This window comes from Microtus ochrogaster, chromosome 1 (genome assembly GCF_000317375.1).
Source record: "Microtus ochrogaster isolate Prairie Vole_2 chromosome 1, MicOch1.0, whole genome shotgun sequence".
NCBI lineage: Eukaryota > Metazoa > Chordata > Mammalia > Rodentia > Cricetidae > Microtus > Microtus ochrogaster.
Genome location: NC_022009.1, coordinates 22,263,774 through 22,275,229, shown reverse-complemented (window position 1 = coordinate 22,275,229; position 11,456 = coordinate 22,263,774). Strand labels below are relative to the sequence as shown.

At 43.6% G+C, this 11,456-nt stretch overlaps 2 protein-coding genes across 3 annotated transcripts in view; one reads left to right on the top strand and one right to left on the bottom strand.

The window, feature by feature from the left end:
- Positions 1–7,380, bottom strand: part of Lin52 (lin-52 DREAM MuvB core complex component) — an 88,924-nt gene extending 81,544 nt beyond the window's left edge. For both annotated transcript variants that reach the window (XM_026780083.1, XM_005343347.3), the window contains exons 1-3: positions 7,306–7,380; positions 7,036–7,121; positions 1,006–1,080 (exon numbers count right to left, since the gene is read on the bottom strand). In XM_026780083.1, coding sequence (XP_026635884.1) covers positions 1,006–1,080; positions 7,036–7,066 — 106 coding nt within the window. In that variant the 5' untranslated portion in view covers positions 7,067–7,121; positions 7,306–7,380. The remainder of the gene's footprint in view (positions 1–1,005; positions 1,081–7,035; positions 7,122–7,305) is intronic.
- Positions 7,381–7,580: 200 nt separating this feature from the next.
- Positions 7,581–11,456, top strand: part of Aldh6a1 (aldehyde dehydrogenase 6 family member A1) — a 21,646-nt gene continuing 17,770 nt past the window's right edge. The window contains exon 1 of the mRNA XM_005343340.2: positions 7,581–7,702. Within this exon, the coding sequence (XP_005343397.1) occupies positions 7,652–7,702 (51 nt within the window). The 5' untranslated portion in view covers positions 7,581–7,651. The remainder of the gene's footprint in view (positions 7,703–11,456) is intronic.

The following is an 11,456-nucleotide window of genomic DNA, read 5'->3' as shown; positions in this document are numbered from 1 at the left end:
ACAGACAGAATATTGTATACATAATAAATAAATAAATATTTAAAAAAAAATAAAAATCAAAAGAAAAAAATTACATATTTTAAGTGAAATAATGTTCAATTCTACTAAGAAATACAAGCTAGGGCTGGTGAGATGGCTCAGTAGGAAAAGGCACTTGCCACCGAGCCCAACAACCTAAGTTGTGGATTCCCAGGTACCAGGTAAAAGGATAAAACTGACCCCTACAAGTCGTCCTCTGACTTCAAGTACATCATGGCACATGGGTGCCTCCCCCAGCCCAATAAATAAATGAATGTCACTTAACTAAAAAAAATGAAAATAGAAATACAAACTAACATAATGACTAGTAACATCCAATATTGGCTAGTGAGAAAATGGGCAGTCATTCTCTTCTACATACAGAACATATATGCAATATGTCATTAATATAATAATTAATAATCATTAAGATGCTGCTTGTGAAATAAAAATCAGATGATTTAGGTTTTCAAACAGAATGTATAGAAACTAGAATATCCATTATATTTAAAAGAATGAAGTAGACCTACAAAGAACAACATGAAAAGATACATCAAATTACAAGTTTATTTAAATTAAGCTAAAGGCTCTATACATATGACTTCATTATTATGAAAAACAACACCCCACCTCCGCCATGTGTATATGCATGTGATTATCTGTATAAGCATAAAAAAAGTCCAAACCGATTTGCATAAAATTACTAATAGTATTTAACTTAATAAGAATGACTAAAGGAGATGAAAAGCTTTGTGCATCTCAGAATTATCTGAAATTATTACAGATGTAGTTTTAGAACTATAATTACTGTTTAAAAGTTCCTCATTGCTTGTCTCAAAAGTCCCTATTTTTACTGCACATCAATTTCTTCTCTTTGAAGTGAAATAAAAACTTAAATCATCATAGATACATGATAACCCTTTGAAATTCTCCCATGGGAACAGACTCTCCTGCATCGATTCTGATACGAGAAAAGAAAAAACTTACATTGTTCAGGCCAAAGATCTGGCGAGGCACGGTCAAGTTTCTCAAAACTTAGCAAAGATGTTTCCAAATCCGTCCCTGGAACCAAACACCAGGATGGGTTGAGATACACATTCATTTATATTTTATTAATTTCAATATTTATTTATTTATTTATTATGTATACAATGTTCTGTCTGTGTGTATGCCTGCAGGCCAGAAGAGGGCACCAAACCTCACTACAGATGGTTGTGAGCCACCATGTGGTTGCTGGGAATTGAACTCAGGACCTTTGGAAGAGCAGGCAATGCTCTTAACCGCTGAGCCATCTCTCCAGCACCTACATTTCAATCTTAAAGAACTTAAACTGAGCCGGGCGATGGTGGCGCACGCCTTTAATCCCAGCACTCGGGAGGCAGAGGCAGGCGGATCTCTGTGAGTTCGAGACCAGCCTGGTCTACAGAGCTAGTGCCAGGACAGGCTCCAAAGCCACAGAGAAACCCTGTCTCGAAAAACCAAAAAAAAAAAAAAAAAAAAAAAGAACTTAAACTGAGCCGGGTGGTGGTGGGGCACACCTTTAATACCAGCAGCACTTTAATCCCAAGCCTTTAATACCAGGCAGGTGGATTTCTGTGAGTTCAAGGTCATCCTGGTCTATAAGAGGTAGTTCTAGGACAGGTTCCGAAGCTACAGAGAAACCCTGTTCCCAACCCAACCCCCTCCAAAAAAAAAAAAAAAAACAATAGAGAACTTAATTGAAATTTCAAAGATCTGAATTGCTTCTGGGGCATGATAATACAAATAAATTGGATTCTCTCTGATCAAAACTCTAGCCAATAAGAATATTTAAGAAAGTTAGGGCTGGAGAGATGGCTCAGTGGTTAAGAGCAGTGACTGCTCTTCCAGAGGATCCGGGTTCAATTCCCAGCACTATATGGCAGCTAACAACTGCCTATGGTTCTAGTTCGTACACATGTAGAGCAGAGACATAGAGCAAGCAAAATACCCATACACATAAAATTAAAAAAAAAAAAAGAAAGAAAAAGAAAATTTTAGCCAAGTGGTGGTGGCACTCGCCTTCAATCCCAGCACTCAGGAGGCAGAGGCAGGTAGATCTCTGTGAGTTCAAGGTCTACAAAAGCTAGTTCTAGGACAGGCTCCAAAGACACAGAGAAACCCTGTCTCGAAAAAAAAAAAACCAAAAAAAAAAACCAAAAAAAAAGAATAAAGACTGGAGGGAGGGAGGGAGACAGGGAGGGAGGGAGGAGAGAGCTGCTTAGAAAAATGAGTATTGGGTGGACATGTTAGTCCACATCGGTAATCCCAGCACTTAGGAGGCTTAAGGCAAGAACATTGAGAGTTTCAGGCCAGCCCAAAGTATACAGCAAAACCCTGTGTAAAAGAGGTGTCAGCAAATCTACCTATGTCTTTACTCTTCAACTTTCCTCCAGTTACAATCGGCTAAAAGTCGCTACTCTCATGGAAGACAATCTCTACTAAGACTGTTGACCACTGTCTTCTGCTTTAACAGGGACGTCAGTGTCTCATACTCAACAGGCAAGCCTGCTCTACAAGTTTTCTTTTTGACTTTTGAAAATAACATATATTGCCAGACAGTGATGGTGCACACCTTTAATCCCAGCACTTGAGAGACAGAGGCAGGTGGATCTCTATGAGTTTGAGGCCAGCCTGGTCTACACAGTGAGTTCCAGGACAGCCTGATCTATACAGAACTCTGCCTCAAAAAGCCAAAACACATTTATTTAAAAAAAAAAAAGTGAAATATTTTTTTATTGGGTTTGTGTTCATGACATAACAATTTAAGAAGTTGGTTCTCTTCTTCACCATGTGGGTTCCAGGCTCAAACTAGATTAGCAGTCTTGGACAATTTCTTTTACCTAATACGCATCTCATTGGCCCAGAATTTCTCTCCCTTGAAAAAAAAAAGAAGGGGGGGGGTGCTGAGAGATCTCAGTCAGCAAACTGTTTGTTGAGCAAACATGAGGTCCTGAGTTTGATCTCCAGAACTTCTATGAAAAGAAACATGAGTTAGCACTGTTGTGGGAGAATGCTCTTGTACTCTGTAAAGATCTGTCACTTGTATTAGTTTAACAAATGCTGACTGGTCAGTAGCCAGGCAGGAAGTATAGGCAGGGAAACCTGACTAGAATTCTGGGAAAAGGAAAGGCAGAAACAGTCACCAGCCAGATGCAGCGGAAGTAAGATGAGAATGCCTTAACTGAGCAAAGGTACCAAGACGCGTGGCTAAATATAAATGAGAATTATGGATTAATTTAAGTTGTAAGAGCTAGCTAGTAATAAGAGAGAGCTAATAGGACAGTTTATAATTAATATAAATCTATGTGTGTTTCTCTGGGATTGAACAGCTGCAGGACAAGGCGGGACAGAAACTTCTGTTTATATAACACGATGTTTGTAATCCCAGCACTGAGAGATTCTTAGAGCTTGCTGGCTAGCCATTCCAGTCTACTACTTTTAGGCCAATAAAAGACCTTACTTCAACAAGGTGGACGGCTTTTTAAAAACTACACCGAATGTTAACTGTGTCTCCACATGTATGCACACATTTGCACCAGGACCCACATGCATGTCTAAGTGCAGACACACTCATAAACATTATAAGCATGTAAACTCTCCCCATAAACTCATAACCTCCCTCCTGGGTATCCTGTTCTTACTTCCTCACCTCACACTTGTGCGTGTGTGTGTGTGTGTGTGTGTGTGTGTGTGTGTGTGTGTATGTGTGTGTGTTGAATGGGTGTAATGAGTGTAGGCGTAGGTGTGTGTGACTATGGAGGCCAAAATACTTACTGTTTTCCTTTTGCTCTCAGGTTCATTGTCTTGAGACATCTCTCACTAAACCAGAAACTAGCTAGACTGGTTAACAAGCAAGCTCTTAGGATCCACCTGTTTCTGTCCCCCAAACGCTTGGATAACAGGCACATGCAGCCATACCTGGCTTTTAAGTGGGTGGCTTTTTAAGGCTAGAGATTCAAACTCAGGTCCTCGTCTTTGCAGAGCAAGCATGCTTACCTACTGTGCCAGGCCCTACTCTCTCAACCATGTATAAAAATCATGATTCTGTCTGGACATGCACTAAACTACTGTTATCAAAGTTCTCTATACTAAATCCTCCCAGTCATTTCCTCTATGCCACTTCTCTATGGCATGTGATGCTCCTGTGCTCCTATGAAACCACCATACTGGGGCTTCTCATAGGGATTCCTTCTTCAATCTCTACTCAGACCTCATCCTATGCTACCTTCACTCTCTACAACTTTCACTATTATATATCAACAATTACTTATATTTCCAGTCTCAGCCTTTCTCCTGACCTTTAGAATAACATGTCCAAGAGGTTACTTGATATCTCTCTCCATTTACATGTAGGGAAAACCCCTTAAGCCCACTATGTTCAAAACTGCACTTTCCCAATCATTTTCATCTCAAGAAATTGCAGTATCATGAACCCCAATTCTTTAAAGCAAACTCCTTTTTTTTTTTTTAACTTTTCACTAGTTTAGATTTGTGTGGGGTGCAGCATTATATGAATCCTGCATCCATTGGCCTTTACAGGATGGTTGCCACCATTTCTATGGGTTCAATTCACCTTTTCCCAGAGTACTCTGATTTTGCTTGGTTTGCCTCCACGAGTCCCTGTGTGATTTTTGCTTTGTACACACAAGCACATCTCTTGCCTTACAGAACTCACTTCTACCTCAGGCAGAAACACCTTCCATTTGGAGAAGAGTTTTGTACCTACTTTGGTTCTAGAGACCCTGCTTATCTAGCAAAAACAGCCTTGCGCCACAGTCTTCCAGACATGGTCTTTTAGAAGTCTTGTTCCCAGGAAACCTCTACAGGCACCAAAACGAAGAACCCCAAGTCTTAAACAACAAGAACAAAAATACTATCTGCCTTCATGTTCCTTGCCCTTCGCTTTTTGTTGGTAAGTACATTGATTTTCCCAGACAGGGTTTCTCCATTGTTTTTTTTGGTTCCTGTCCTGGAACTAGCTCTTGTAGACCAGGCTGGCCTCGAACTCCCAGAGATCCGCCTGCCTCTGCCTCCCGAGTGCTGGGATTAAAGGCGTGCACAACCACCGCCCGGCTTGGTAAGTACATTTTTAACAACAACGAAAAAAAAAAAACAGACTGGAAAATCTGTTTTGCTGTGAACATCCATGTGAATGAGCTCATAACTTAAGATGCATTTTACCTAAAACATTAAAATCAAGTAAGAGGCCAGGCGTAGTGGTGCAGACCTTTAATCCCAGTACACTGGAGGCACACAGGGAAACAGGAGGATGGTGAATTTGCAGCCTGGCCTACAGAGTGAGACCCTATCTCAAAAAAGGAGAAGAAGAAAGGGGGAAAATCTGGTAACACTGTTTTTGCATATAACCTAAATACTCTTTTCAGTGCTGGAGACTGAACCTAGGGCCTCGTTCATGATAGGCAAGTCTCCACCTATACCCTCACTTTTAATTTTTTGTTTTTAGATTTATTTATGTGTATTATTGTAGTCTGAATGTTATGTACACCACATGCATGCCTGTTGCCCAAGAAGGTCAAATCCACTGGAACCAGTGACTGTGAGACACCATGTGGGTGCTGGAAACTGAAGTCAGCAGCAGGTGCTCTTAATCATGGAGCCATCTCTCCACCCTCCTGTATGCTCTCTAACTTTAAAAAAAAAAAACTTTCCATTTGAAGCCAGATGGTGATGCCTGCCTTTAACCCCAGCACTGAGGAGGCAGAGACAGGCATTCTAAGCCAGCCTGGGCTACAGAATGAGTTCCAGGACAGCAAGTTACACACAGAAATCCTGTCTAGAAAAAACAAGCCGGGTGGTGGTGGCTCACACCTTTAATCCCAGCACTCAGGAGACAGACAGGCAGATCTCTGTGAGTTTGAGGCCAACCTGATCTACAAAGGGAGTTTCAGGACAGGCTCCAAAGCTACAGAGAAACCCTGTCTCAATAAAAATAAAAGAAAAAACAAAGAACTCCAACTTTTTGAGACATACTCTGCCCACAATTCCCTCTGTAGTCTAGGCAAGCCTGAAGCAACAATCTTCCTACTTCGACCTCCCAAGTAGCTAGGAATAGAGGTCACACAGCAAGGGCAGTTTCATTTTTTGACAAATGCTAATTTAAGGCCAAACGCTTTGTAGGCATTATGCTAAAAGCTAGGATTAAACTATGAAATAAGGCAGACTTGGAACTTATGACCGGTGTGGCCCGGGCAAAGTTACCAGAATAACTATGCTGACAGTGAACAGACTGAGCTACTGAAAAATGACAGAAGGGCAATTCCAAATACTAAAACAGAACCGCCAGCAAAAACATAGGGGTCTAACGAAAATACTTAATGGCCATCTGAGATAATTTGCATCTTAGATGACATATAAGGAGAATTGTTCCCGCCCTCAGCCTAAGGAAACTACATATAAAGTAGAGGAATGCGGGTTAAGAGTTGAGACGCGTATGAACTACATTAACAAAAATAATTTCCATTTCCCAAAGGGCTCAAGGCCAGGAAACCAGGTCCTCGCTCCTCCTGTTGCCAGGGAAACAACAGTCCTAAACTGAGAAAGAGACACATGTTTCTCTCTAGGCTCAGTCACCAGTCACAGCGAGGGCTTGAGAAATTCGCTCTAGCTCTACTGAGATGAGAACAGAACCAACACCCCAATAGGCCGGTCAGAAAGCAAGCTCCCTTTCACCTCGGTAACCCTTTTTGAACCCTGAGCATCACCGATGGGCCAGGGCGACCTCTGTTCTTTTTCCGGGAAAGGGTCTGGTTGGTGGCCTCTTTCACCCAACTAATACACAGCGGGGAGACCTGATACTTAGCACCTCCGGAGACGCTGTGAAAACCCTGCTAGCTGAAAACCAACATACGCCAAAGGAAAGAAGTGGGAGAGAAAGGAGAAGGGCTCAAGGAAGAAGAATAAGCGTGAAGACATCGGGAGTTCCCAGAGCAGCAAATAAAGAGACTACAGGGCAACAATCTCCAAGCCGGCTCTTACCATCGGTGGGAGACGCCATCTTCCAGCCCATGTCACGTGACGTGGCCAACCGTCGGCGGGAAAGCGAGGCCCCGCAAGCCACGCCCCTACGGAGATACCCTATCCTCAGTTCGCGGGCCAGGCTGGTTGCCCTAGCCCATAGGGTAATATTTGCCTAGTCCCACCCCACACGGCAGCCCCGCCCGTGGTAGTTAAGGTGGAACGCAGACAAAATTCCCCGAGGGCCTTATTTACTTTCCATAGCAAGGGGGCGGGACCTCGGGGGCCTACCTGTAGCCAATCGGAGTTCCCGGTTAGGGGGCGTCTTCCCTATCTCCGCTCCGTGCTTAATCTGCAGCACCAAGTCGGGGTGGGGGGCGTCTCCCTGCCTCCGCCAACAAAAATCGACTGAGGTGAAAGGGGGGCGAGAACGCTTCCGCTTCTGACCAATCACATATCTCCAAGGCTGGGCGTGACGGGAGGGAGTCAAGAGCTCTGACAAGTGATTGGTCAGGAGAAGTGACCCTCTCCTCCAATGGACAGGCCCGACCTGTGGTGGGCGTGGCCTAGCGGCGTGACTTCTCGGAGGCACTGGCAGCCCCAGACTCGGAGAACTGGGCCAAAAAGCTGGTGGGCCATGGCGTCGGCGGTGGCGGCAGCGGCAGCAGTGCGGACCCGGATCCTGCAGGCGAGTGAGGGTGGCGACGAGGGACCGTGATGTTAGGAATGAGTCCTTACCGCCCCGACTCTAAACCATGCTTCTGCCGGACAAACTTAGTGGCCCAGCTCCTTTGCAGACCCTCGTTCCACCAAACCCGTGGGTCCGGGTTGTCACTCTGTACGGTCTCTGGCCTTGGATCCAGCCCGGGAGCCTCACGCCTGGCGCTCCGTCTTTTCCCTCCTGAGTCTTTCCTTTTCTGGCTCTGACCCACCCACCTCCCGTTAAGCTCAGTCCCTGCTGTCACTAGCTGGCCTCTTTCTCTCTCTGGTTCCTGCTAAGGTCTCTCTTTCACCTCTGCACCAGCCACCTCTGTTTCCCAGGAACTCCCCGTTTTGGTCACCTTTCTTAGAGTACTTTTCTTTGCCAGGAGCCTCCCTTCCCCCATCCGACCTCTGTTAATAATCTGAGGTAAGGGGGCAGGGGAGCTCACTAGGGACCTGCAACGAGGGTCAGCGAAGGAACTTTGAATCGCCTAGAAATAAATGTACCCTAGGTTTTCGAATCAAAGGCAGCCATTTGCTAGCTGTTTTCACAAACTATCATGGTTCCTAGTGTTTTTTCACAAGTTCTGGGGTCAAGTTAAACTTTCTCTGCAAAGTTAAACGGAGTTAATTTTTAGAGTTAAATAAGGGCACATTGTTAATACTGCTTCGTTCAAAAGACTAAACATTTCCCAAACAGGTGGTAGAAAATGAAAGCCTAGGAAAACACGTTCCCAAAGCCAGCTCCTCAGGTGCCAGCACACCCTCCCCTCTGCCAGACTGGGACGGGAACCCCGCAGAAGCCAGCCTAAGGGCAGCTATTGAGCTACTACGGAAGCTTCAAGCCTGTGATCCCAGCTTTGTGTATAGCCTCTTCTGTGTTTGCACCTTAGCAAGGACTTAGAATATGAAGCAAGATTTACTATGTTCCTGGCAAGATTCATAATCCTGCATTAGCAACATTGTCTCCTTCTTACGAATCCAGCCTGGGAAGGTCCTCTATGCTGATGCACTTGTATAAAATTTTATTTCTGTTCATCAGGTTTCTATGAGTTCTACTGCAGAAATGTGTGTGTTTGTTAGATTATCGGTGGAGTCACCAGAAGTTCAGGATTGGATGTGCTGTTTAATGGGACAGTGTGGAGGATGGGTTGGAGGCCATAGAGGGCTGGCATGACTCCATTCCCTAGTTCTATTCTGCTATCTTTTCCTAGTAAGAGAGACAGCATTTTCAGTCCGCATTTTCCATTACCAACCTCTTAAAATCCTTTATAGAAATTGCCCCCACCCCCATTCATTGTTAGCCCATCACCAGAGGAGCAGAATCTCTCTTCCCACGCATGTTATTTTTTAAACAGATATAGATTTTTTTCTTTTTAAAAACCAATTTGAAGAAACCTCTGAACTGACTTGGGGAAAGGCCAGAAGTAGTTCTTAGACAACTAGGAGTTACTGTAACGTGACACTCTGATAGAGGCTCGTCTGAATGGCCATGGTGGCTCATGTACACAGGGCCAGCTCTTGGAGAAACTGCCACAGGAAAATTTCATGAGACTGCTTCAAAACCAGCCTGGGAAGGGAATCAGCCAGAGATCAAGAGGGGAGATGAGGTCAATTGAAGACGAAAGTGACAAACAGCATATAGTCTAATGGTATGCCTGAAAATGCTGCAATGAAGCCTTTTACTTTGTAAATGGTCACTTAAAAAAAAAACAAGAAAAAAGTAATTTCTAAACTAAAACTGGAAGCTGGAGAAAGCTCGAAGGATAAGTAAGAGCACCTGCTGCTTTTCAGAGACCTTGTGTCCAGTTCCCGGCACCCATACTGGGCAGCTCACAACCCTTAACCCCAACTTTAGGGGATCTGCTGCCCTCTGTACCCATCCATGTTGCATTCACTCGCATATACACAAAAATTTTTAAGAAACTTAACAAAAACAACAACAACAAAAACACCTGGGTAACATACTAAATCCCTAGCACCAGAAAAGGGAAAAAGAAAGAAAAATAAACAGAAAAAAAATGTCTAAATTTGACAGCCACTATCAGAAGAAACTAGGAAGGATCAAACTCACGTTTTCAGAGGGGCTTTTAAATTTTTTAGGCTAGTGTACAAAGTAATGAGTGAGTTTCCAGTGAATTTAAATATTCGGCCTATCTTTTCTGTTTGGGGACTAGTAGAACTTAGCCTAAACTCTCTGCTTTGTGTGATATTATCTTTCCTATTCATAGATTAAACAAAACCAGTCTTAATGAAACCCAGTGACCTGCCTCGTTGATGCCATGCCAATCTGCAAATTTAACCCTAACTCCACTACCTTCTAGCCAGCATATCTGTGAGGATTAGAATTGAAAGCGCGGTGAAGTGAATTGACCAACACTTCAGGTCACTGACCCACGCTCACCCAGTTAGTAACTGACTGCGCTGAGAATTTAGGACTTAGACCTCGGCAGGCCTTTCTTCCTTTACACCGTCCTAGACTTTGAACATACTCCCAACTGTAATGCAAGGAAAGCACTAGACAATTGGAGGTCTCCAGAGCACTGAAGGGATGCAGGGAAATGAGTCCCAAACTCAACCGGTCTAAGTCAGCACAAGCTAGGGGAGAAGACAGGAAACAACAGGTAGGGGTTAGCAGCTAGAGCAGTGCTTCTCAACCTGTGGGTCATGACCTCTTGGCATTGAACGATCCTTTCACAGGGGTCACATATCAGACATCCTGCCTATCAGATATTTACATTATGATTCCTAAAAGTAGCAAAATTACAGTCAGGAGGTGGTAATGAAAATAATTTTGTTGTTGGAGTTCACAACGTGAGGGACTGTATTAAAGGGTTGCAATGTTAGGAAGGTTGAGAACCATTGCTCTAGAGAGCGAAAGTCAGAGGCTAGTTTCTTCAGGAATGGTGCTAATGAGTATTTCATAGGAAATACGAAACAGATATGAGGTCTGACCCTGCAAAAACTACATGGTGATATTTCATGATAGTGGGTGCACTGTCTGCTTTATCTTCTTTACATGAGGAAGACTGTGTAGGTTAAAACATAAAAGTAACTGACCTAATATGCTTAAATTAGCTGATGCGTGACGTGCACTTTTTATGCTTAAGGGAGAATGCATGAAACAATATTACCAACAAATTATTGTTTGGGAAGGATTCATCCTTTGAGTCTGTGAAATAGTAACAAATCCTCAGTCTGGTAGAGGGATTAGGCTAGGGGCAGAGGACACAATGGTCTAGTGATCTAAAGAGAGAGACACTTAGTAACTAAACAAGCTGCCATCCTGTAATGTGAAATGAAAAATGGAAGAATTTGGCTGCCTTATGAACTCCACGATTAGGTGCTTACCCCATACCCGAGGTTGAGACTTCCTAGAAGAGATGATGGTCAACTAGAAACCTATGGGAGTAAAGAATGAACCAGGCAAGTGGAATGAAACAGAGTCAGACAAGATGGACAAAAGCAAAGAAGATAGAACTTTTCCAGAAGGTGAAGCAGGATAATGTCCGACTCCAGAAAGACTGGACTATAGCGCAAGGAGGAAGTAGTGCTCACACTATGAGACTGGGGAAGCAGAAGTACAGCACCGGGGTGCTAATCTTGATTGTAAGAGCAGCAGAAAGCCACTGGAGGTTTTGTTTGTTATGTTTTTTGTTCATTTGTTTGTTTGCTGTTTTGCATTGCTGAGAGAAGAACACAGGAACTTGTACGTGCTTGTTACTTTACCTCTGAGGTAC